The sequence below is a fragment of the Biomphalaria glabrata genome, chromosome 18, assembly GCF_947242115.1.
Source record: "Biomphalaria glabrata chromosome 18, xgBioGlab47.1, whole genome shotgun sequence".
Classification (NCBI taxonomy): Eukaryota; Metazoa; Mollusca; class Gastropoda; family Planorbidae; genus Biomphalaria; species Biomphalaria glabrata.
In genome coordinates, this window is record NC_074728.1 from 6476496 (window position 1) to 6501586 (window position 25091).

Sequence of the window (25091 nt, forward strand, 5' to 3'; positions counted from 1 at the left end):
TGGCGGGTGGGGAGCACAGGTGCCGAATTAACAAGAATATACATGGACAAAAAAATCCAACAAACTACTTGCCCCAGATTTAAGTCTGGGCAAGAGACGCCGCATTGAGGCAAAAAAGGAGGAGGCCACAAAAAGCTGTACTACCTGGCCATCATTTTTGGTGGTCAGGTGCACAGAGGAGGGGAAAAGTCTGACAAAGCTGAGCCCTTTCCTTATCTATAAGGGACTCAAGTCAGTAGTGGGAGAGCCCAAGAGTGTGTCTAAGCTACACAAATCAATGGAACTTCTTGTAGAAGTAGATATCAATACACACTCTGATGGGGTTTTAAGATGCAGAAGACTCTGTGATCTCCAGTGGAAGTCATGCCACACAAGAGTCTGAACACCAGCAGAGGTGTAATCAGCTCTAGGGACCTACTGGAATGTTCCGAGAAGGAAATAGTGGAGGGCATCGAAGGAGTCACCCATGCCCGGCGCATTACCAGGCGCAGGGATGGTGAGGAGGTCAAAACCGCCACTATTATCCTCACATTCGGAACTAGGATACCGCCAGAGTATGTGAAGGCAGGATACCTACGAGTTCCAGTGAGGCCCTATATACCTAGACCCATGAGGTGCTTCAAGTGCCAGGGTTATGGACACGGCGCGGCAGTCTGCAAGAGGAACACCGTGTGTGCCAGATGTGCTGGAGAGGGTCATGAGGACAAGGGCTGCACAGCCCAATTCAAGTGCCAAAACTGTCAAGCTGGCCACTCAGCCTACTCCAAGGACTGCCCTGTGTGGAAACAGGAGGTTCCTTGCAGGAGTACAAGGCAAGAAATGGATGTACCTTCAGCCAGGCGAAATCGGCTGTACTGGCCCTACCCAAAGGCCAATTCGGCTTGACAAAGACCTACGCCCAGGCTGTTGCTAAGATAGGAAGATCCATAGCCACACAGACGGACACATTGACCCCACCACCCCCTCCTTCTCCTCCAAATCAGAAGAAAACACCGCCAAAGAACACACCTCTGAAGAAACAAGAAAGCCCTGTTGTCATGCTAAAGAACAGGTTCTCTGTGCTCGCTGATTAGAGCATGGAGACTGAGCAGCATATCAAAACCAATACTCCGGGAGAACCCGGAGACATCATGTCTGACACAGGTTCTCTTCAGAGAACCCAGCCAGACACCCCAACCTCTACCGAATTAGAGGTTGACCAACTCCCTAAGGGGAGAAATAAAAGCGAAGAGGATGCCCGAGGCGAGAGAGGAGGAAATGACCTCCGCTCTAACCAGAGGGATCTCCCCTCTCCAGAGAGAAAGACTTCCCCCAATAGGGGGTTGTCCTCTTCTCCATCCAAACCCAAGAATAAAAATACCAAGGTCACTGGAATAAAGGGAAACCCCTCCGGGGGCCTCCCAAGGCCAAATAGCTCCAAGTAGGTCATCTAGAATAAGCCATGGATTCCAGAATTGTACAGTGGAATTGTAGAGGCCTCAATGCCAATTACGAGGAAATGCAGCTACTGATGGATTCTGAGACTCCTGTAACTGTCTGCTTACAGGAAACATTTCTGAAAGATTGCATCAGCTTCCTCCAACATGATTTATGCATACTTAATGATGCATCACCTACCTACTTGCACCCAGCACTCACTTGCATTGACCTCACCGTATGCGTCCCCGGACTTCTGGACGATTTTAAATGGTCAGTTAGCAATGATCTAAGGGGAAGTGATTACGTCCCAATCATCATTACTAACAATCTCCCTTCATTGGGACGACCTCAGCGGTGGAAACTGAATAAGGCCGATTGGGAACAATTCCAAAAAAGATGCTCCGAGGATATCACAGAAAATATCCTCCATGAACAGAACCCAGCTGATACCTTTGCTAGCAAGCTACTAAGTATAGCCAGGAAAGTTGTACCCCTAACCTCTGCAAATCCAAAACGGCCTAGCAAACCATGGTTTGATACAGCTTGCAAAAGTGCTTTTGGTGATAGGAAAAAACGACTGGCTGCATTTATAAAGAATCCTTCCCAGGAAATCCTAAAGCTATTCAGGATAGCTAATGCAAAGGCTAGACAAACCGTACGGTCAGCCAAAAGGAATTCCTGGAGAAGTTTTGTCGGCAGTCTGGATGCCAAAACTTCTGCTAGAGCGGTTTGGAAGGCAGTAAGGCGAATCAAAGGGAAAGAATCAAATGCAATAGGGCATTTGAAAAACCAAGGACGAACTGTCGCGTCCCCCAGAGAAATAGCTGACTGCCTTGCATCCTCAATAGCAGAAAAATCATCCAATGCACACTACACGACAGAGTTCCAAAAAGTCAAAACCAGGGAGGAAAGACACCCCATTGATTTCAGGTCAGAGAACAATGAAGACTACAACAAACCGTTCTCACTTGAGGAACTGAGGGAATCGCTGGACAAGTCACATGACACAGCGCCTGGAGAAGACGAAATCCATTACCAGTTCCTCAAGCACCTTCCCGAACCCTCATTGGCAGTCCTGCTAGGGGTCTATAACTGTGTGTGGCAAACAGGCGCTTTCCCAAACAGCTGGAGGAAAGCCACAGTTATACCGATACCTAAGCCGGGAAGAGACGGCTCTGACCCAGCTAACTATCGACCAATAGCACTAACAAGCTGCATCTGCAAAACCATGGAAAGAATGATTAACAGTAGGCTGGTCTGGTACCTGGAAACTCGCTGCATGCAGCTTTGATGCTGAATTAACGGCGATTACAAATACCCTAAATTTCGTGCTCCAAAAGTTACGTGAAAAGATAACCGTTGCGACTACCGTTGTAATGGTTACCGATTCCCAGTCCTGCCTCCAAGCCATGGCTGGCTTAGGGGGGAAAGTCAAAATTGGTGGAAGAGGCATTAGGCGCCGCAAATAACATCCGCCTACTTATTGGAGCTGTCATCGTTATGCAGTGGGTGCCCTCGCACTGCCGCGTGAGGGGCAATGCCGTGGCTGATGCTCTAGCAAGAGAAGGAGCGCTGGCCGTGCCCACTTTTGAGGCACCAAGTACGTTTCAACAGGATACGACAGTAATACGAGAGTGGGTACATGAAAAGTGATTTAAATCCTGGGATGACTCTAACACTGCCAGGGGAGTCTGGCAGCACATGCGTCGCCCAAATCGAGAGGACCCGTGGTGGAGGCTAAAAAGGTCGGAACAAACAACAATAGCGCAGTGGCGCACGGGACACTGCCCCATAGGTGCGTACTTCGCCCGGTTCCGGCCAAATTTTGATGCCCGTTGCCGACACTGCGGGGAATCAGAAGAGAGGGCGGCGCACGTCTTGCAAGAGTGTCCACAGCTCCGCGAGCTGCGGAAAGACGTATCTAGTGGTTCAGTATGTTTGTACGAAGCTATGAGGCACTACGCCAAACAGCAGAGTTCCTTACCAGGGCACTACGGGAGACCTAGGTCTCCCTGCCTTGTCACCAATTGGAGTTCATCTCTCTCTCTCAGGTACCTGGAAAGGAATAAAGTGATCTCAAACTACCAGTGCGGATTCTGGCAGGGGCGGACAACAACTGACCACCTGGTAAGGCTGGAAGCTTATATTAGAAATGCATTACTCAGAAGAGAACATCTAGTAGCTGTATTCTTCGATATAGAAAAGGCCTATGACACAACCTGGAAACATGGCATTCTACGTGACCTGGCGCTTATGGGGCTTAAGGGACACTTCCACCGTTTTGTGGAGGAATTACTGTAAGATCAAAAATTTCAGGTTCGAGTGGGCAACTCCGCTTCTGACACTCATGACCAGGAAATGGGTGTACCCCAGGGCAGCATAAATGCGCTGTCCCCTGGCATAAAGTGCTCTTTGTATGTTGATGACTTTGTCATTCTTACTTATGGGAAAAACATGAACAACTTAGAAAGAAAATTACAGTTATGTTTAAACAAAATTCAGGGTTGGGCAAACTATAATGGTTTCAAATTCTCAGACTCCAAAACAGTTAGTATGCATTTTTGTGATCTAAAGGGACTCCACCCAGACCCTGAACTATTTATACACAAAAAGAAGATCCCTGTCGTGAAAACTACAAAATTTTTAGGCCTCACCTTAGATTCCAAATTTTATTTTCTCCCCCACATTAAGGAACTTAAGAAGAAATGCCAAAAGTCATTAAACATACTAAGAGTACTAAGCCATACGGACTGGGGAGCTGACAGAGATACCTTGCTGCTGCTCTATCGGAGTCTAATTCGATCCAAGCTAGACTATGGATCCATAATATATGGAGCAGCAAGGAAGTCGTACCTAAAAATACTGGAACCAATACAAAATGCTGCCCTGCGTTGTCTGTCTCGGCGCGTTTCGTACATCACCTATCCCAAGTCTCCATGTAAAGGCTGGAGAACTCCCCATGGATATAAGAATGAAGAAGCTTGCAATGCAGTATATAGTCAAGCTAAAATCCAACCCCACGAACCCTGCTTTTGACTCCATATTTAACCCCACAGAGGTAGAATTATACAATCGAAGGCCTAACGTCATACAGCCGTTGGGCCTTCGAATGAGAGAACCCATCCAAAATTTAACCCCACCCATTGACCGAATCTCTAAAATAGAAACCCCTCAGAACCCTCCTTGGCTAATGAATAAAGCCAAATTAAATTTATCCCTCCTTAATTTCAAAAAAGAAAATACAGACCCAAGCATACTACAAGTCCACTTTAGGGAACTGCAGGAGAGCTACGGAGATTGTGGCACCATCTACACAGACGGATCCAAAATGGAGGGAAAGGTCGGGTGTGCCTGCTCCTTTCGGAACAAAACAATCTCCCGTAGACTCCCCGATGGCTGCTCCATCTTTACGGCCGAATTGCACGCAATATTGCTTGTACTTATGGCCGTAAAAGCATCAGAAAGGAGGAAATTTATAATCTGCTCCGACTCCAAATCTGCATTGCAAGCTTTGGGGCGGTTGAAGACTGACATCCCATTGGTACATAAGAGCCTGAAGCTGTTGGACCAAATAACAGCCGACCGTAGGGATGTCACCTTCATCTGGGTCCCCTCCCATGTTGGCATTGAGGGAAACGAAGCCGCAGACAGAGAAGCAAAGAGAGCCCTAAATCATGCGGTGTCAGGAACCCAAATTCCCTACTCGGACCTGAGACAAAGTATTGCCTCTGCCACCTATCGAGAGTGGCAGAACCGATGGGAGGCTGAGACTCACAGTAAACTCAGGCAGATTGTGGCAGATGTCAGGTGGCGGCTCACATCTAAGGGTCTGACAAGGCGTGGTAGCACGACCATGTCCAGACTTAGGATTGGCCACACCAACATCACGCACTCTTTTGTACTGAAGAGAGAGGAGCCCCCACTTTGTGAGTACTGTGACTCTCGCCTCACCGTGGAACATATCCTCGTTGATTGCCCCAGATACCAGGATGTCAGGGCGAAATATTTTAGAGCCACTAATTTAAAAACACTATTTGATAATGTCGACCCTGGGAAGGTACTGGGCTTTATCCGGGAAGTGGGGCTATCTACGAAGATCTGATTTATGAATTTGTGAACATGCACTATTTACATTAGATTTTTACCAAATATTTAAATTTTTACTACCTTTACTATTTTAACTGTGAATAGACCTTGATTTTAATGATATGACTGTATAGAATCTGGCCCTTGTTGTTTAGAGAGAGAGGGATCCTTAAGGGACTGCAGGCACGACATGGCCTAAATTGTGCCGATGTGCCTCAAATCAAAAATCACAAATCATCGTGAAATTGAACTAAGTCTTTTTTTTTCAGACACTAGAAACGTAACATCTTTCAGCACAGGAAAATGTCAAAACCTGTATGCACTTGTTTTCTTATAAATAAGGGAAAGCTGTTTCGACATTTACCGTTCTTTTGTATAGATTAGCTACGTGCTATGGGCGGAACTGCTGAGTAGGTGACATCGTTCCAAGCATTCATCTGCTTTCCTTGAGTTGATCCTTAGTTATTTTACGACTAAAGGAGGCCATAATACATATCATGTGCAAACAAGCCATTGCACTAGAGTTAAACATTTATTCATTCTAGTTCTACAAAGCTTAATTAACTATTGGTAATTTTTGTATGTTTGATATCTCGAACAAGGGAAAGAAGTTGTATTTGTCTAAAGTAGTGATATAAGCTGAATTAGTCCCCTTTAAAGGTCGCCGCTCTAAATTGTAATCAAAATTCTTTTTTCTGGTCAGGAGACATATTTATTTAAATATTATGCTTTTTTTTTCTTTACACAGCTTTAAAACAAAGCGAAGACAGCTTCTGGTTGAATGATAAGGCAATTCGAATGTAATAATCAATTGCCAGTTAGAAAAATTTAAATATTTTAGAATTATAAAGAATGATTTTTTTAGCCTCTTCATGATTATAATACATAATTAGAAATATGATAAAAATATAAACAGTAGACAGAAGTTTAAAAAATTATAAATATAAATAATAAAATCATTTTTAAACATATGCATTTATATATACATATATATATATAATTTGAGGATACTAGTGTATTTAGGTGTCCGAGGGCCGCATAAAATTCTCTGGCGTGCCGCATGTGGTCCGCGATCATAGTTTGGCTACCCCTGCTTTATACTATATTTAGTAATGTCAAAATCCCCTCTAAGAAAACTTGTAATAAAGGTTTGGTCTATATAAATTCTAATTGCGAAATATGATATTTGTAACGGATGCATGTGTAAGTCAGATGTAGCTGAAGTATTTCTAGAAGATACTTAATTAGACAAAGTGCGTGCGTAACCTTGTTTGATGTATTTCAATCCGCGAATTCTTCATGCACACCGTCACAAATATAGATAAGGTACTAAACAGGAACACAGACTCAATGACCAAGTTGACTCAAGGTGAACTTCAAGCAAACGTTTATCACAGAATGGGCCACAGTCACTATAGAACGATGTTATCCCCTCTAGAGTCTAGCGGTAACTGATTTCTAAACGTCAATCTTAACCTCTAACCCCAAAGTCTATGTCGTCATTCTAAAATATCCGTTCAATGTCAGTACATCAAATTGCGTAACCCAACTAACAAAACTAGCTATCTAACATATATCAGATTTATCCTTGAGGCACGGTATTGACATGCTCTACCCCTCACATATGACAGGTGTGCTGTGCAAAACGCACAAAATATCATCCATTAGTTTTTATATTTCATATTTTTTTAAAGTTCGAGATAACATAAATAAAGTAAATTAAGCCATTCTTAGTGTGAAGAGAAAATTGAGTCGATGTTTATTTTGTGATCATAACTGACATCCTATATACAACGCTCTCTTGTACTTGAATAGTTCAGTTGCTAACACGAGTGGAATTCAGACTCGAGCACATTATCATACAAAAAAAAAAGCGTTTAAAAAGACACCACGGACACCTTCTACATCTTTCTGGTCCACAAAAGTGATTCAATCATTGCATATTGAGAATGCTATAAGCATGAAAGTTGCGCTTAAAACAATTAGTACAAATATTTACGATAGCTTAATTTTTGTTGTTGTTAGTATATAACAATTAAACTTAATGACATGATTGATTTAAAATAGTTGATACAATTGCACTCAAAATAAGCTATGTTTTTAAAGTATTTTTTTTTTCTATTTTATATGATACTTACACTGGACAATCAGTTGAATGCTCATTGTGTACCAAAAATACTTCATGCTTTCGCAATATTAAAAATCAAGTTTCCTTTGTTTTAGAGATAAGTGTAGTCTGTTCCCAACGTTCTGAACGAGGATGTCAATTGGCGCTCACTTCAGAGATGTCAGCTGTTTTGTTTTAAAACGTTATGACTGACAGTATTACTGGGCTAGCATAGAAGAGCGCAGTGTTTCTCAAACTTTGACTTGTAAAGCCAGTCGTTCGACCCCCCCCCCTTTTTTTTGTTTTTGTTTATGCTATGTAGGTGTTTTAACACTCATTATCTTAACCCAATATTCGATTTTTTTAGCTTTATATTTATTATATGCTGTGAATCGTGATGTAATGTATGTTCCTTGATCTAGCTCGTCTAGCATGTTTTTTTCTTAGGATGTAACTTTTCGCAGACAATTCTTTTAGACGTAAGAAAAGTACTTCAAATTGATGATAGTGGAAAGGAATCAGGTTTTCCACACACACACACACACACACATACAAACACACACACACACACAAACACACACACACAAACACACACACACACACAAACAAAAAACAACCAACTAATATGTTCAGGTTGAGCGATGAGGAATCTTCTAGACCTGGAAAAGTGGATCCCATGCATCAATCGATTTAACTTTGTTCTGATCTTCATAAGTTCCTTCTCATGGCATATGTCAGGTATGGTGAGAGTGAATGTGTTACTTCTTTTAGTTACTATTTACATATGAAAGAGTTGTATCCCTTTTGTTTATTTCCCCCCAGACATGAATGTGAACAGTCTACACGGGATGGTCTTGAATGTGAGTATTTCCTTGTGGGATAAGATTGATATTGGTAGACTTTCTTTTTTTTTTTTTGGACTGATGTTTATGTACATATATTTCTTGAGAGTGGCTGTCATTATTGTGCTCAATCGAATATTAAATGATTATCTATATTTCCATTGAAGTTGAAGTGTGTTTAATAGAAATTGTTCTTAATAGTAATTGTTCTTAATAGCAATAATTGCAAGTACCCCCCTAACAAGCCAAGCCAAAGCAAAGAACAAGCAAGCTATAATAAAATGAACCCGACAGCATATGCAACGCACTTTTTCTCATAGCAAAAAGAACGCATGTAAATTAATTAAAGTGAAAAGGAGTGAGATGGACTATTTTGTTTACAAAGCTTATATGCAATCTGTCTATTTGTCGGTCTGTCTGGTACAAATCTCCCATGTACCATTCTCGGATTAATTGAAAATGTGCACAATTATATACTTATATATCGCCAATAATAACATAAGAATTAACCAAACAATAACTATTAGTTAATTATTTAGTGGTATTTAATTCATTATGATTATTTAGATAGAAAAAGGGAAAATAAATTCTGGAGCATTTAGATATATAACACTAAATTGTGTATTACTTTCCTTTATATAATTTTTGTTTAGTTTTAATCTATTTTTATATTTTGCTTGCGTTTATGCATCTTGAGCTTCAGAAATGAATCCTTAGCACTCTATTCGCCATAGCTACAAATTTAATCAAATAAAGAAGGATGAAGTTATGGCCAGTACTAAATCGTGCGGGATATCCACGATTTAAATGTGATTTCTTCTTTGAAGTAACGTCTGTAAATTATAAGAGAAGATAGAATCACATTTAAACTACATGACATTATATCCTTTTTTTTTCAATCCATTTAAAAATAAATGGAATACTTTCGCTTTCACTTTTTATTAACACAGTATGAGAAACGCTGGTTAACACATCTAATTGATACAACGAGCCATAGGCTTGCTGCTTGTAATGGCGAATGTGTTGACATAATTCATTGCAGGCTTTAATAAATAGTGTCAACAAATGATTTGATTGTTACTTGGGATTTTCCAAAATTGTTAATATTAGTAAGAAAAAAGAAGATAGAACGATACAGTGAAGGGACTTGTAACCAGGAGAAGGAATGATTTGGAGTTCAACACCCAATCCAAAATGAAAGTTTGCGACTGTTGTTTTACTTTATTTTTAGCGGCCCTGGAAAGGGTGAAAGACGCTATTATTTTTGTGTGGAATGTCTGTCCGTCCGTCCGTCCCGTTTAGATCTCGTAAACTAGAAAAGGTATTGAAAATCCGACATCATGATATTGTAGACCTTTCAAAGTTCTGATACAACGGCTACTTTTTTTCTTTTTTGAAAGTGAAGAGTTTAATTTTTAAAATCAACTATGCAAGCAGTTTTTTCATAAAAATACACCATTTTTACTCTACTCACTATTAATAGTAACAAACACAGGAGGCTATTTAGTATTGGAAATGACTATTTACGATATTTTAAACACATTTATGCAAACGGTTTTAGATTTTTTGTCAATTTATTTTTTTTACAAATATATTTCTAAGTTATGTAAGTTATGTCCTACTAACTACTACATTCACAAAACAAAGGTTACTAATTTTTTCAAAGAGAAAACAAAATCTATTTTAATATACATATAATTGAAACAGAATTTAAAACAACAATTAATAAGTACTTTTTCATATTACCGCGTGAACTACAGAGTACAACCATACCTAAAACTCACTTAACTAAGGATTATTTTATATTTCTTTTTTACGAAATGTTTTTTTTTAATGAGGCTTTGAATAAGAGATTGACACTATACAAAACAATCAGATCAATAAGATAATCATTATATGAAATCAGTTAGTCCAGGTTCACATCTAACTTCACCTTTACTTTCACCTATCCCATGGTCTGCTGGACAGTTGGGGCACCAAACAAGATCTGTCACCTTCTTTCTTCATTGTTCTCTGTCATTTGCCTTTGATAGAATTTCATTCTGACATTCTTTCTGAAAATATTGAAACCAGTCTTTTTACCTGCCTGTGTGGACCGATTTGAGGGCCGATTCTGAGTTTGAGTTTCCACACAAACTGTCTTTGTAACCTTGTTTTTTATTGGAGAGGAGATTTTGAAGTTAAACTTAAACCATCGATTCCCTCAGAGTTGCCAAAGAAGTTATACGAAAAAATAAATATTAAAAAATTCAGTCACAAAATTTCATGAGCGTAGCCGATGATATTTCAGTTTAATCCCCCACCCCAAACTTTTAGAGAGATTAGAGCTTACCCCCCCCCCCCCCCCCAACTAAGGCGGCGGATCCAAAAGTTTTGAGTGACGAGTGTTTGGGTTAGGGTTAGGTTTTTTTTCTAAACCCTAACTTAATTTAGTGCTGTAAGAACCCCCAACGAACCCTCGATGCTAGGCGTTTTTTTTTAATTCTTAACTGCCGAAATGTATTTTTCTGACATCTAAAACTCATTTTCACTAAGTTACATATGTGTATGGTGTACCCGCATTTTTCTACATGATAGTGTGGAGTACTGGGAAGACCTTGTCTCAACCATTAGCGGATCCATAACTTTTGAGTGGGGGGGGGGTGCGATTTTTTCCAAACACTAACAATAAACGCACATATGCAGCAAAAATATATGTGAGAATTTTAAAAAGGCAGTGTTACTCAACCTTCGGCAAGAAAAAAAAGTCATTTTGGCGGACAAGCTATCCCCACATCTGAATCCGCCTGTGGTCTCAACTAGATATGTATGTATGCATGTATCGCCAGGGCGATAGAGCGCCGAACCAACATAAAGCTGAGAGAAGAAGAAGGCCTATATGCAACTGACCAAACCTACTTATGCCACGTATGCGGCCGGCTTTTTAAAGCGAGGATTGGACTTTACAGTCATCTTCGAGTCCATGGGAAATGAGAAATGTGCTCATCTTCGACAACGAAAGAGGATATATATGTGTGTATGTATGTGTGTGTTAAGTAACAGAGAGCATCACTCGTTGATCTCCCCTTTCCTTTCACCCTATTAGTTTATGGGATGTTATTAATTACACTGTGACTAGTGAACATTATTTCATATACAGATTATTCTCCCTTGATAATAGTCCGTGTTATTTTGTTATCTCCCTGATATCAGTTCCCCACTAATTCAACAAGTATTGATTAAGACTGAAATTAGTTTTTCTGATTGATTGTCTTAATACGATGTGCTAATGCGCCTTATTGTGTCTCTTTGCAGCCGCAGTCTGCTACAAGCTAGAGACCAAGCAAAGCAATTTTAATATAAGTAAAGGGACAATAATAATAATCTCTAAAGTATTCGCATTTTCAATCGACGATGATAAATTCCTGCTATGTACATTTAACTGCCCTTTATAAACAACTTCCTATGTTAACTTCCCTTTTATTTCAATAAACCATTGTAAATAACTGTATTCGCAGTACTAGATACTAGCAAGTTAACATTGTGTCTATACGATAATATGAAAGATTACTTATTAATTCTTGTTTTACATTGTTTCACTTATAAACATATGAAATAGACTTTTTTTTCTCTTTGAAAAAATGGAAACTATTGTTTTGTTAATGTAATAGTATGACAGAACTTTCATAACTTAGCAATACATGTGTAGAATAAAATATTTTTTGACAAAACCGCTTGCATAAATGTGTTATAAATATGGTGAATGGCCATCTTCGTTACTAAAAAGCCTCCTGAGCTTGTTACTATTAATAGTGAATAGTTGTAAAAATGGTGTATTTTATGAAAACAAAAAATGCTTGCATAGTTGATTTTAAAAATTAAATTTATCACTTTCAGAAGAGATAAAAAGTAGCCGTTGCATCAGAACATTGAAAGGTCTAAAATATTGTTGTAACCCTGTTTGTAAAGTCAAGCCATCTATTTTTGATGGTACAGTCTATAAAAGACAATTTAAGGCGGCTGCTAAAGTGAACAACTGGAGTACGAACGAGAAATAAGCAACTGAACTAATGTTAGCGTTACGAGGAAAGTCTTCTGAATAGCTACAGTTAGTTAACGACCAGCAAGATTACGAGGCCATTGTTAGAACAAAGGAATTGCGATTTGGAGATGAACACATGAAGGAGATTTATAGACGGCTATTGAAATCTCGGCAGCAAACCAGGAGAGACACTATAGAAATTGGTGTCAGATCGAAGGCAGATATCGAACGAATGGTACGCTAGGGTTATCCGATCCTTACACAGGAGATCGTAGACGTTCTCATAACGAACACGTTTATTAATGGTGTTCGTGACCCCGAATTGAAGAAGGCTATCAGATTAAGTAAAAAAATAAGAGGACAGCGATGCGTTAATATACGCATTATCTTTTGAGGCAGCTAAAGACACATCAAAAACGAACTATTTCAGTCGGGGGACAAGTAGTGGAAACTAGACCAAGAGAGAGAGATGAATGACGAGGCCAACATCCAATCTCAGAACCAGGAAAGCTAGATTCAGCAGGTCTCATGGGGCGGAGACAGGCAGCGAGATTCACAGCAAGCCCTAGGCTTATCATTTCAGGAAAAAATAGAAGTCTGAGAGTACAAGGGAAAATAAGAGTTCGTTTTTGTAGATTTCTTTTGGATACTGGCGCATCGAAATCGATAATTTATCATAGTCTATTGAGAATAACGTGAGTTAAGAGGCTATTCTAAAAAATAGCTAGTGAAGAACTTTTGCAAGTTTTAGGAAATATCACTGTAAAGACTGAGACATCAAATCAACCTTTTAGTCATGAATTCTTGGTCGCCAATATTATGAACGTGAGTGTATTCTGGGACTAGACTTCATGCACTTATTTGGAATCTCCTTGAACATTGTGGGTGGCACAGTGCAATATGGAAATCTTGAATTTCCGTTGCTGGGGAACGACATGGAAGAAGAACAGATAAAGAGGGTCTTGATAACGGAAGGTACCACCATACCAGCACAGTCTAAAGCCATTATATGTGACACCAAGGGCCGCCGCGAGGGTTGTGGCCGCCTGCGTGCGAAATTTTAAAATGCCACCCCCCTCCCTTTTTTTTTTAAAATAAAATTCATTAAGACTGAGCTGGACACTGTTCCAAAAGTGGCATTGGATTAAAATCCATTTTTATAGGCCATTCCCTTTTATATTCGCACATTTGTTGTACCCCTCAGTACAACTATGAATCATGAATCATGCACTAAGAACAATTTTGGACATAAGTGCCAACAGAAATCTAACATCTTATTGTTTTGTTTTTTTTTGTGATAAACTTAAAAAACCTATCTCGTTCAGACTACTAGCTTATGCTCCTGTATTTGTGACGATGAATTTATAATTGATGAGCTGCGGCAGGTATATTACAATGAACTGCGGAAATGATCATGATCTATATTCCATTTCTCGAGAACTTTGACTACTCAACAGTGTTATATGGTCTGGACTCTGATATGTTAACTTGTTTGTTATTGTAAAATAAAGCATAATCCGAAAAAAAAGCTCGAAATACAAAAGCCATTGACAGTGGAACTTTTTCAACGTTCTGTACACTTTCATGATAATCATCACGATTGTATTTTGGAGAGATGTGCATTGTATCCACTATCATCTGACATACACGGATTCAGAGTTGTCTATACATTTATCCAACAAATGAATCAACTAAGCGCTGAATATTTTTGTTGAGCTTAAAGAAAGTAAATAATCCTAAGTACAAGTCACTTAAACAATGACTTGTAAAAAAACAGAGTAAGGCAGTGTTTCTCACATTCCCAGGTGGCGACTCCCTAGATAGCCTTTTCGTTTAAGCCCACAATAGAAATTGGAGTCTAGAGGAGCGATGTAGGCCTCGACAGTGAGGTCATTGAGTTCTTAAAGAATGTAATAAAAAAGAAAAGAAACAGTCATAATTTTGTAGGTTTTATTTTTCATTTATATTAATTTAACACTGTGTATAGAATCCAAAGTTATGCCATGAAAGTTTACTAAAACGTTGTTGTTGTTTTTTTTTTGGGAAATTGTGTTGCCTACATAATTTTTAAGTGTTGTAAAAAGTTATTCCTGGAGATAGAATTTTAGTTGCGGGCGGCAGGTTTCCGCTGAAGTAGGCAACGGGTCTGAACCTTGTTTTTGCTGCCTTCCCCCCTCCTTGTTGTTGGTCGGTTGTTGGCTTGTAGCTCCAAACAACTAGTACAAATGAACCGATAAAGGCGTTTTATGTTTTTTGATAAATAAACTTTGAATAACTTCAACTAACTTCTTTGTGAACAATAACTCAATATAGCTGTTATTATTCACGATTTAACTTCAGACGAAATATAGATCTAATAGTAATGAAATAAACTGATATTTAAACAAAATCTAGCTCGCAAAAATAAAGTCTTTACTGTTCCATGTCTTAAGATCGTCTCACATTTGCACTAGGCACGTTGATTTCATCGTCACTGTATAACCACCAACCAGTCGCTTCACACATACTCCATAACACCCCTTTTTGTTAGGACGTTGCTCTCTCACCCATCCATATGAGAGGAACTAACGCCCCCCCCCCCCACACACACACTAATGAAAATGTTTTTTTTAAATTACCAGTAATAGATCTACTTTCAGGGTGGGCCATTGGACTCAAAACAAAAATTACAAACAACCCGCGAAAATTTAATTCTAGAAAGGAGTAGCGCTTTTGAAAAAAACCCGTGGGAATCCCTCGGCCGCTGCTATATTTTATTTGTTCTCGTTTTCAAAATAATTTCTTATATACGAATATCGTTTCTATTTTCAAAGAATAATGGAATAATTAGAATTTATTTAAAATATTTTGTTAAATTTAATAATTAAAAAAAATGTAACCTTGGAATAATGATTTGGCCGCCCCCTAAAGTCGGCCGCCTGCGTGCAGTGCACACATTGCACAATAGGTAGCGGCGGCCCTGTGTGACACAATAGACTTTTAATAGACGGTAATGATCCTGCGTTTATCACAAGCCTTATAGAGCAGTCAAAGGAAGTGCGCAGTAGACTGAATATGGTTGTTAATAGAAATGACCCAAGGGTACCTAATCGGGTTATGAATATTGACACCTAAGCTTCCAACGTTCAGAAGAATAATGTTATCGGCACTTGCTTTCCGGTGGAACTTATTGCATCGTGTGATGCAGTGGTCCCTGTAGCTAGTGCCTCGTCATGTGATTCTCGGGTTGATCGGATACATGGAGATGAGGGTGTTGATCTGTCGGAGGAAGAATGCGGTGAGGTTAGGCGAATGTTGCTGGAGTTTGTGGACGTCGTGCCAGACAGTAAAAATGGGCTCAGCCTGACTGATTTGGTGTTCATGGATGAGGATGTGTAACTATGTTTATTTACAGGACTTAACAAATGCATAAAACAACATTTGCCTTTAGCACAGTCTCTCCATATAGGCTCTAGCTTGGGCGGAACTCGCTCTCTTCCTTTGTCTTCTTCTAGCCAGCTTTATTGCTGCTGAGCTGTGAGCTCTTTTGCAGACTGTGCAAAGGAAAAATAGAAAGCTGTTCTCTTCAGTCGTTCAGCACTGCCGTACAGGGTGTTGGTTATGTTGGGCTGTAGTGGAAGTAGGGTCTGCCTAAGGTGGATTAGGGAGGGGCATTCAAAGAAGATATGGTTTACGGTTTCAAAGGGGGTTGGTGCAGTGTCTGGTTTCTGTCAGTGCGCACCTTCTGCACACCTTGAATGGTGGTGTGCATGGCAGGGTTATAGCAAGATATCGGTTATTATTATTTTTTCGAGTGGCATGCTTTTTCTTCGTTTAGCGCACGTGACATAGGTTGGCCACCCTGTTTTAAAACTTAACACACTTCTTCCGCTTCAAATCTTAAAGCTTTAACACTTATAACTTTACATTCCAATATCCTATCGTAATAGACGCCATTTTATTAATTAAAGTTACGTCAATCGTACGTATATATATATATAATTAAAATTTATTTTTCTTTTTAATTAGAAAAGTTTAAAGAGTCAAACGAAAGTTTTCCCAATGAGGCCAAGGAGCTAGTAACTATTTTCTCAGCTTTATACATTTACTGTTAAATTTCTAGTAAAATCGTACAAGAAGTTTTTGAGATCCGTGTCTAGAATCCACGAAGTTGTGACTTGTAAAAGGCATGTAAAACAGAACCAGTTCTAAAACGTTGCGGGGTCTTTGGCCAGCGAGAGGGTGCAGTAAATATTTGTAGCTATATTTAGTTATTTCTAGATGAATATCGGCCGTTATTCTGTCCAGGATGCAAATGCAAAAATTCGTCTTGATATTTTTTTTATTGATAAAACAAAAGCCCGAGAGACATCTACATAATTGATGAGATATAATTTTAACTGCTAATTAAGTAGAGAGCAGTAACATCTGCATTTTCCTTAAAAAATATAATTTCAGACTGAAGAAAAGCAAGGCCTCATGCTTTAAGTGTAATTGAAGGCACACAATCTTCAACACCTGGAACATTATCATATATTTTGAAATAATGTTAGTATTTTACAAACAATGTTACAAAGACAGTTTGTGTGGAAACACAAACTCAGAATCGGCCCCTGAAATGGTCCGTCCAGGCAGGTAAAAATAGCTGGTATCAATATTTTTAGAAATAACATCAGAATTAAATTCTATCAAACAAAAATGACAGAGAAGAATGGAGAAAGAAGGTTGACAGATCTTGTGTGTTGCCCCAGCAGTCCAGCAGAAGAAAGAATAAGTGAAAGTGAATGTAAAGTTAGATGCAAACCTGGCCTAACTGATGTCTCATAAGGAATATCTAATTAATCTATTTGCTATTATAGGGTCAATCTCTAATTCAAATCCTCAAAAAAAAAAAAAAAAAAAAAAAAAAAAAGAAACAATGTTACAAAGACAGTTTGTGTGGAAACACAAACTCAAAATCGGCCCCCGAAGTAGTCCAAACAGGCAGGCTTCAATATTTTCAGAAAGAACATCCGAATGAAATCATATCAAAGACAAATGACAGATAAGAATGGAAAAAGAAGATTGAAAAATCTTGTGTAGTGCCCCAACGGTCCAGCAGATATAGGATAGGTGAAAGTGAATGCAAAGTTAGATGTGAACCTGTCCTAACTAGTTCCCCTTTCAGTCCTTGTGGTCTATAGCAGAGGTCGGCAACCTTTTGAGTCGAAAGAGCCAAAATTTACAATTTACAAAATTTTTAAGTTTTTAAAGATCCACAGTTTTTTTCTTGCCAACTATAAGTAGTTCTCAAACAATGAACTTTTTTAAATGAATAAAAAAAACAAAATTAATATATAAGTAATATTTTTCACAAACAAATTAGATTTATATATATATATATATATATATATATATATATATATATATATATATATATTTATATATTTATATATATATATATATAGTTATATAGATTGTTACAACATTTAATTTAAAGGAGGCAACTCAACGAGGTATGGGAACAAAGATAATACAAAGTTTAATCAACATAGATCACCAAAAACAAGAACCGTTCCAATCTCAATCTTCTCGCACTTCCTCTTCCTCTCTCCCCGTTCATTTAGTCCATCCTCGTGCGCTGGTGCGCAACCATAGAGTCACTACAGAACATGGTCATTACACTGCCCCCTTCTTATGTCTCTTCGTCCCGAACTGACTCTGTTCCTCTCTCCTCTCCACAATACCGATACAACCGATCGACGTGTACCACCTTGCATTTAGTTCGAGGACCCCTCTGGATACGGTATACCACGTCGTTGATTCTCTTCACAATCCGATACGGACCTTCCCAATCCTTTTGTAATTTAGTCCATCTTCCCTTCCTTCTCTTTGGGTTGTACAGCCAAACGAGATCATGCTCTACAAACCCGTAGAATTGGCTCTTCTATCATATCTGGTCTTCATGAGGTCGCTACTGTTTTTTATCCTACTCCGTGCAAGTGCATGAACCCTCTCAAGTCTCCCCCTAAGTTCTGTTACGTATTCGCTAGCTGTCGTTTGTTTTTCTCCTGGCAACCCGAATAAGAGGTCTGCTGGCAGCCGAAGTTCCCGACAAAATAATAATTTGGCTGGCGTATAACCAGTGGTTGCATGAACGGCTCCTCTATAAGACATGAGGAATAGAGGAATGTAGTCATCCCAATCGTTTTGCTGTTCTACTGTCATCTTAGCCAAGTGTTGTATCAATGTGCGATTAAAGCGTTCCACCACCCCATCTGACTGAGGGCGAAGTGGCGTTGTTCGAGTCTTTTTAATTTTTAAGATTTTACAAATCTCCTGGAATAGCTTGGATTCAAAGTTGCGTCCTTGATCTGAATGTAGTTCCATAGGTACACCAAAGCGGCTAATCCAGTGTTCCACTAAAATATCGACTATTGTTGTGGTTTCTTGGTTTGGTATCACGAAAGCCTCAGTCCATTTACTAAAATAGTCCATTATTACTAGAATATATCTGTTGCCTTTTAGTGTCTCAGGAAACGGGCCAGCTATACCCAGTGCGATTCTTTCGAATGGAACACTTACGTTGTACTGTTGTAGGGGTCCCCCTTATCCGACGTTGCGGGCCTTTGGTTGCATCGATCACATCTTCTGCACCAATCCTCTACGTCTTTCTTGTACCGACACCAATAAAACCTTTGTCTCGCTTTCTCCAACGTCTTGTTAATACCCAAGTGACCACCCGTGCAACCATTGTGCAACTCTTGGAGTACTTCTTGGATTCTAACTTTTGGGAGAACTATTTGTAATCGTGTTGATGTCCCATCAGTAGATTCCCACATTCGCTTAAGAACACCGTTTTCCACTACCATTGAGTACCATTGTGCCCAGTACGCCTTCATGGCAGCCCCTTTTTCAACAATGTGTTGCCAATCTGGCCGTTGTCCCTTCTCCTTCCAAACAAGAACGATTGCCAGATCCTCATCTTTCAGCTGATCCTCTCGGATATTCTCATCAGATCAAGGTCCTAAAACATTCAGGTTCAAACGTTGACAATCGATTATCTCTTCCTTTTCCTCAGCTTTCTTACACTGTTTGCATTCTGTTTTGCAAGGTCGTCGAGATAGCGCATCAGCATTCTGATGAATTAGTCCTTTTCGATGGTGAATTTCAAATTCATAGGTTTGCAGACGTTCGATCCACCTAGCGACCTGACCTTCAGGTCACTTAAAAGAAAGAAAGCCATTGTATTACTGCGTGATCTGTCCTTAAAATAAATTTCTGCCCATAAAGGTACTTATGAAAATGTTTTATTGCATCGACGGCGGCCAGGAGTTCACGTCTTGTGACACAGTAGTTCCTTTCAGCCTTTGACAAACTTCGACTGAAGTAAGCGATGACTCGTTCCGTTCCATCAATCTTTTGGGAAAGGACGGCGCCTATTCCGGTATTGCTTGAATCCGTATCCAAAATGAACGTCATGCCTGGTATCGGATAGGCAAGTATGGAGGATGAGACAAGTGTGTCTTTTAACATTTTAAAGGACTCTTGACACTCCTGTGTCCAGTTGAATGACCTCTTTTGTTCTGTCAATCGATGAAGGGGTGCACATATATTGGAGAAATTTGGCACAAACCGTCTATAGTACGTACAGAGTCCTAAAAAACTTCTTAGTTCTCGAATATTGGATGGTGTAGGCCAACGTTTTACTGCCTCAGTCTTGTCAGGATCAGTGCTGATGCCGTCCCCTGATACTATGTAGCCAAGATATTTGATACTCTTCCTGAAAAACGAGCACTTCTTTGGATTGATTTTCATACCCGCATTCCTGATCCGTCCAAAAACTTCATGTAGATTTTGCTCTTCAAACATCCTACCAGTGACAATAATGTCATCCAGGTATACAAGACACGTGTTCCAATGAAGTCCCTGTAAAACGCGCTCCATCAATCTTTCAAAAGTGGCGGGAGCATTACAGAGACCAAAAGGCATCACAATGAACTGCCAAAGACCGTTGCCAGCAGAGAAAGCCGTTTTCTTTTTATCCTCAGGATGCATTCCCACCTGCCAGTATCCGCTCTTTAGATCAAGAGTAGAAAAAATATGTGATCCAGCAAGCGTATCCAAGGTATCGTCTATTCTTGGGAGTGGATAGCTATCTTTATGCGTGACTTCATTAAATGCTCTGTAGTCTACACAAAATCGCATGGATCCATCTTTTTTTTACTAGGACGATTGGTGAACACCAAGGGCCATTAGAGGACTTTATGACCCCTTGCTGTCTCATTTGTTCTATCAGGTCTGTAGCCTCCTGTTGTTTTGCGAGAGGAAGGCGTCGTGGTGGCTGTCGAATCGGTCTATTTATTCCAGTATCGATCCTATGTTGTACCATGTCTGTTCTTCCGCATTCTGACTCATCAGATGGAAAGATGTCTGCAAATTTCATTATCAACTCTTTGGCTTTCCTATACTGCTCTTCAGATAGGTTCGCCTTGGTTTCTGTCAAAAGCCTGGTAATTTGAGGGTTGACCGATTCAGTGGGCGTAAAAGAAACGTTGTTAATGTTGCAATTCTTAATTAGGTCAATTGTATGGTATTTAGCAATGTAACTATCCCTTCGTAGATGCTTCTCCCTCAAACCAAGGTACTGACAGGTACTCTCTGATGATCTTTACCAATCATGACCAGCGTTTTCCCTACAGCCACTCCGTCGTAATTGTCTTCCGTTCCTTCGATTAGCGCCGTTCCCGACTTTTCATGTACATTCTCTAACTTTCCCCAAATAATTGATTTGGACTGTGCAGGCAGATTTGTATCCTCCGTCAATAGTATTTTCATCATTCGATTGTTTCCTTCTTCACTATCACCTAACAAAGGAATCTCCACATTTCCATACAACAAAGTTCCTCCGCTAATGTTAATGGAAAATCAAAATTTCTGTAGAAAATATAGACCTAAAATGCAATCATCAGTAATGTTTGCTATCAAAAATTCAAGCACGAATGACTGACACCCGAGCTCAAATTCTAAGTCCGGAGTCCTTTTATGGGCATCAGTTCTCCACTGGCTGTTTTCAGGGAGAAAAGGCTCACATTAGTAGTATTATTGCTGTTTGCGACATTTGGCCGAATGACTGAACGTGAAGCACCAGTGTCTATGAGAAACCGATACTTCCGAATTCCAATCCTTCCTTCTACCATAAGACTCCTACTCTGTCCCAGCACAGCTATTGGAGTGACATTGACAGGGGCTTCCATTTCCTGGATCGCCGGTTTCTGCCCCTTGAAGCCGACGAATGTTAGTTTTCCTGATAGCCATTGGCTCCAGGCCATGCACCCGTTTCTGATCTGTGCTGAGTCGCTTCTTGCTGATTAGGTGTTCTTCTACACATCCTTTGTATATGCCCAGATTCGCCACAGTTCCAGCAACGGACCCTGGTCGCACGATGAGCTCTCTGTGACCGGCTTGGCTTATACTCTTCAAGAACCTCCGTCATCCGTCTGAGTACTTGTGTTAAATCTTCTTCCTGAACTTCTAGTCTCCGACCATGATGACTGTTGATGGATGCGTTCTTAGCGGCTTCATAGGACAGAGCGTACACAAGGGCTTCGCTGGCCTTACGCTTGCCACTAACTCTAATAAACTTTTTTAGCTCTGGATCTCGAACGGCATCGATGAAGGCATTAGTGACGATTACTTCGAGGAACTCCTGTGCTGCTGTGGGGTATGCCAGATGGGCAAGTCGTTCAATGTCCGTCTTTAGCTCTTGTAGGGTTTCACTGACCCGCTGTTGTCTGGTCTTCAGCTGGACCCTATAAACTTCCTGTAAGTGCTCGTCCCCGTATCGAAGCTCCATAGCCTGGACGAGAGCAGCATAATCCTGCTGGTTTGGAATGGATTGGAGTACTTCGGAGTCCTTTCCTCTAAGGGCCAGTACTAGAGCGGTCGCTTTTTCCTCCTCGCTGCCCCATTTGTTGACCTTAGCAGCTGCCTCAAACTGTCTTCTGACCAGGAGACAGACCCATCAAACACAGGGGGTTTCATCTTTACATGCCCTTCGGGTAACATTGATCCTGTATTACTCACCGGAGCCTTGCTGAGCCCTTCTCTAACTTGAACTTACCACATCGACTCTCTGGTTCATCGTGATCTCCATCGTGGTTATTTTCTGGTTAACCGATACCAATTCAGTCCTGATACCTTAATCGAATGTGTCTATATTGTCCTGCATGGTTCTAATCCCTATATCAAGTGTATTCATCTTTTCCTGCATCTTACCTAGGAGTTCAGTTATATCTGGCCCTAACTCGAATTGATAACTGTCCGGGTCTTCTTCTTCCTCAATCAGGGCCTGCCGGAGACGAGCTGTAAGTGTCTCCTTGCTACCACCAAGCTTTAGACCTCGATACCGAAGCTCTTGTTTTAGTTCTTTAATCAAGAGTTGGTCTAGTTGTTTCATAATAGGGGAAGCCATTACTAACTTACCTCCCGCTCGTTGAGTCGCCTATAATCCCACTTCTGATACCAATGTTACAACATTTAAAGGAGGCAACTCAACGAGGTATGGGAACAAAGATAATACAAAGTTTAATCAACATAGATCACCAAAAACAAGAACCGTTCCAATGTCAATCTTCTCGCACTTCCTCTTCCTCTCTCCCCGTTCATTTAGTCCATCCTCGTGCGCTGGTGCGCAACCATAGAGTCACTACAGAACATGGTCATTACAATATATATATATATATATATTTATATATAGTTATACATAGTTATATATATATATATATATATATATATATATATATATATATATATATATATATATATATAATATATATATATATATATATATATATAAAGAAATTATATATCTACTTGAACTTCAATAACAAATAATCGAGCAAACAAATTCAGTGCGGGCGTTACCTTTGTATGGTTTTAGAAAGTTGGCTCATAACTTGTTGTTTTTAGTATCAAACATGCCTCTAAATTTTCATTTGTTAGTTGGCTTCTTACTTTACTTTTAATTCTATTCATACAAGAGAACTATTGCTCGCACGAATATGTCGATCCAAATATAGTGGCAGTCTGGGAGATTATTCCATGCAACGAATCAACTCGCGGCATTCCTTGTTGCGTAACGTACATGCATTTCTGAACCTTTAATTCTTCCAACTTTTTTTTCAGCTCTGTAATTCACTATCAAATACAAATGAATCAATGTGGATTTCGTTACTATTTGTGTTGATATGGTGTACTCGGAATGCTAGAATGATTTTGTTGGTTTTGAACTGCTTAAATCTGTCAAGAAATTCATCTTTGATTTTTTTTATACCTGTACTGAAGTAATTCGTGTCAAAAGTGGCACTGGTTTTATCGCGATACTGCTTTAGACACTCAAAATGAAGTAATTGACCGCTCTGAATATCTTCTGGAAAAAGAATTAATTTTTCTTCAAAACAAACCACTTCATCTACTAAAACATTGGCTGGGCTTTCCTTTCTATGTAGTTTTAGATTCAGCTCCTTTAATTTCGCTGTTTTTAGTTTTCAGTTTTCGCTGTTATATCAATAATAAAGTAAATTTTTGCAACTATTTGTCGTTCTCTAATTCGGTGTGATAAATGCCTATATCATTTATAAATGTATTTATTTCATTCAAGCACAAAGCAAAACGTTTCAACACCTTACATTTGGAAAGTCATAGCACTTTTTGGAAAGAAGAAGATCGGAATACTGAGTCTCCATTTCGTTTAAGTGGTAGAGTGATTTCGACAAGATGATGTTAATATCTTGATTACCAAATCCATGACCTCACCTATTTCAGTCGGAATCGTTTTGGGAACAAAGCGTTTCTTGGTGCATTATTCAGTGAAACATAAGAATTTCTTGGTTTATCAGTTGCTATTTAAAGGATTTTATAATATTTTCTTCAAGGTAATTTTGCATAGCCTTCGCTCTATCGTTTCTTCTAGTTTGTCACGAGAGCGGTAGCAATAACAGATACTGAAGTCCTTCGAAGCGCGTGTCTTTAAAGCATCCACACAATCCTGATGCAGTCCCAGCTGCGATGGGCAGGTCAAGTCTACAGAATGGAAGACCACCGCATCCCTAAACGACTCTTGTATGGCCAACTAAGCGAAGGAAAGCGCTCGCAAGGTGACAAAGAAAGCGCTTCAGGGACACCCTTAAAGCTTCTCTGAAGGCGTTCATCATAGACCCAGGCACCTGGAAGACAGAGGCACATGACAGAGCATCATGGCTCCGCGCTGTGAAAACTGGCGCACAGGTTGCTGAGGAAAAAAGAACAACGCTGGCAGAAGAAAAACAACAGAGAAGAAAAGCAAGGCAAACGACACTAGCTCCAGCTGGAATAATCTGCCCAGTGTGCGGCCGAACATTCCGGGCTAACATAGGTCTCACCAGCCACATGAGGAGGTATAAAACCCCAGTGCAAAGCCCTCAGCCCCCTGGATGATAAAGTGGTCATCATCAAACCACGATGGACGAACTATATATATAGTAATCCTAGGAACGACATAAACCTGACAAAAAAAGCCAACTTGTGTCGTGTCTTCCTGTCGCAAGACTAATCTATAGCAAATGATGCGGCAGAAGAAAGTTGAATATCTTTTACCTGCAAATATGTTGCATTTGAA

The 25091-nt window shown here is 39.8% G+C and overlaps 1 protein-coding gene across 1 annotated transcript in view; it reads right to left on the bottom strand.

Annotated features, from left to right (window-relative positions):
- Positions 1-7772, bottom strand: part of LOC106053709 (uncharacterized) — a 76290-nt gene extending 68518 nt beyond the window's left edge. Inside the window, exon 1 of the mRNA XM_056017068.1 lies at positions 7644-7772. Within this exon, the coding sequence (XP_055873043.1) occupies positions 7644-7689 (46 nt within the window). The 5' untranslated portion in view covers positions 7690-7772. The remainder of the gene's footprint in view (positions 1-7643) is intronic.
- Positions 7773-25091: the final 17319 nt, after the last annotated feature.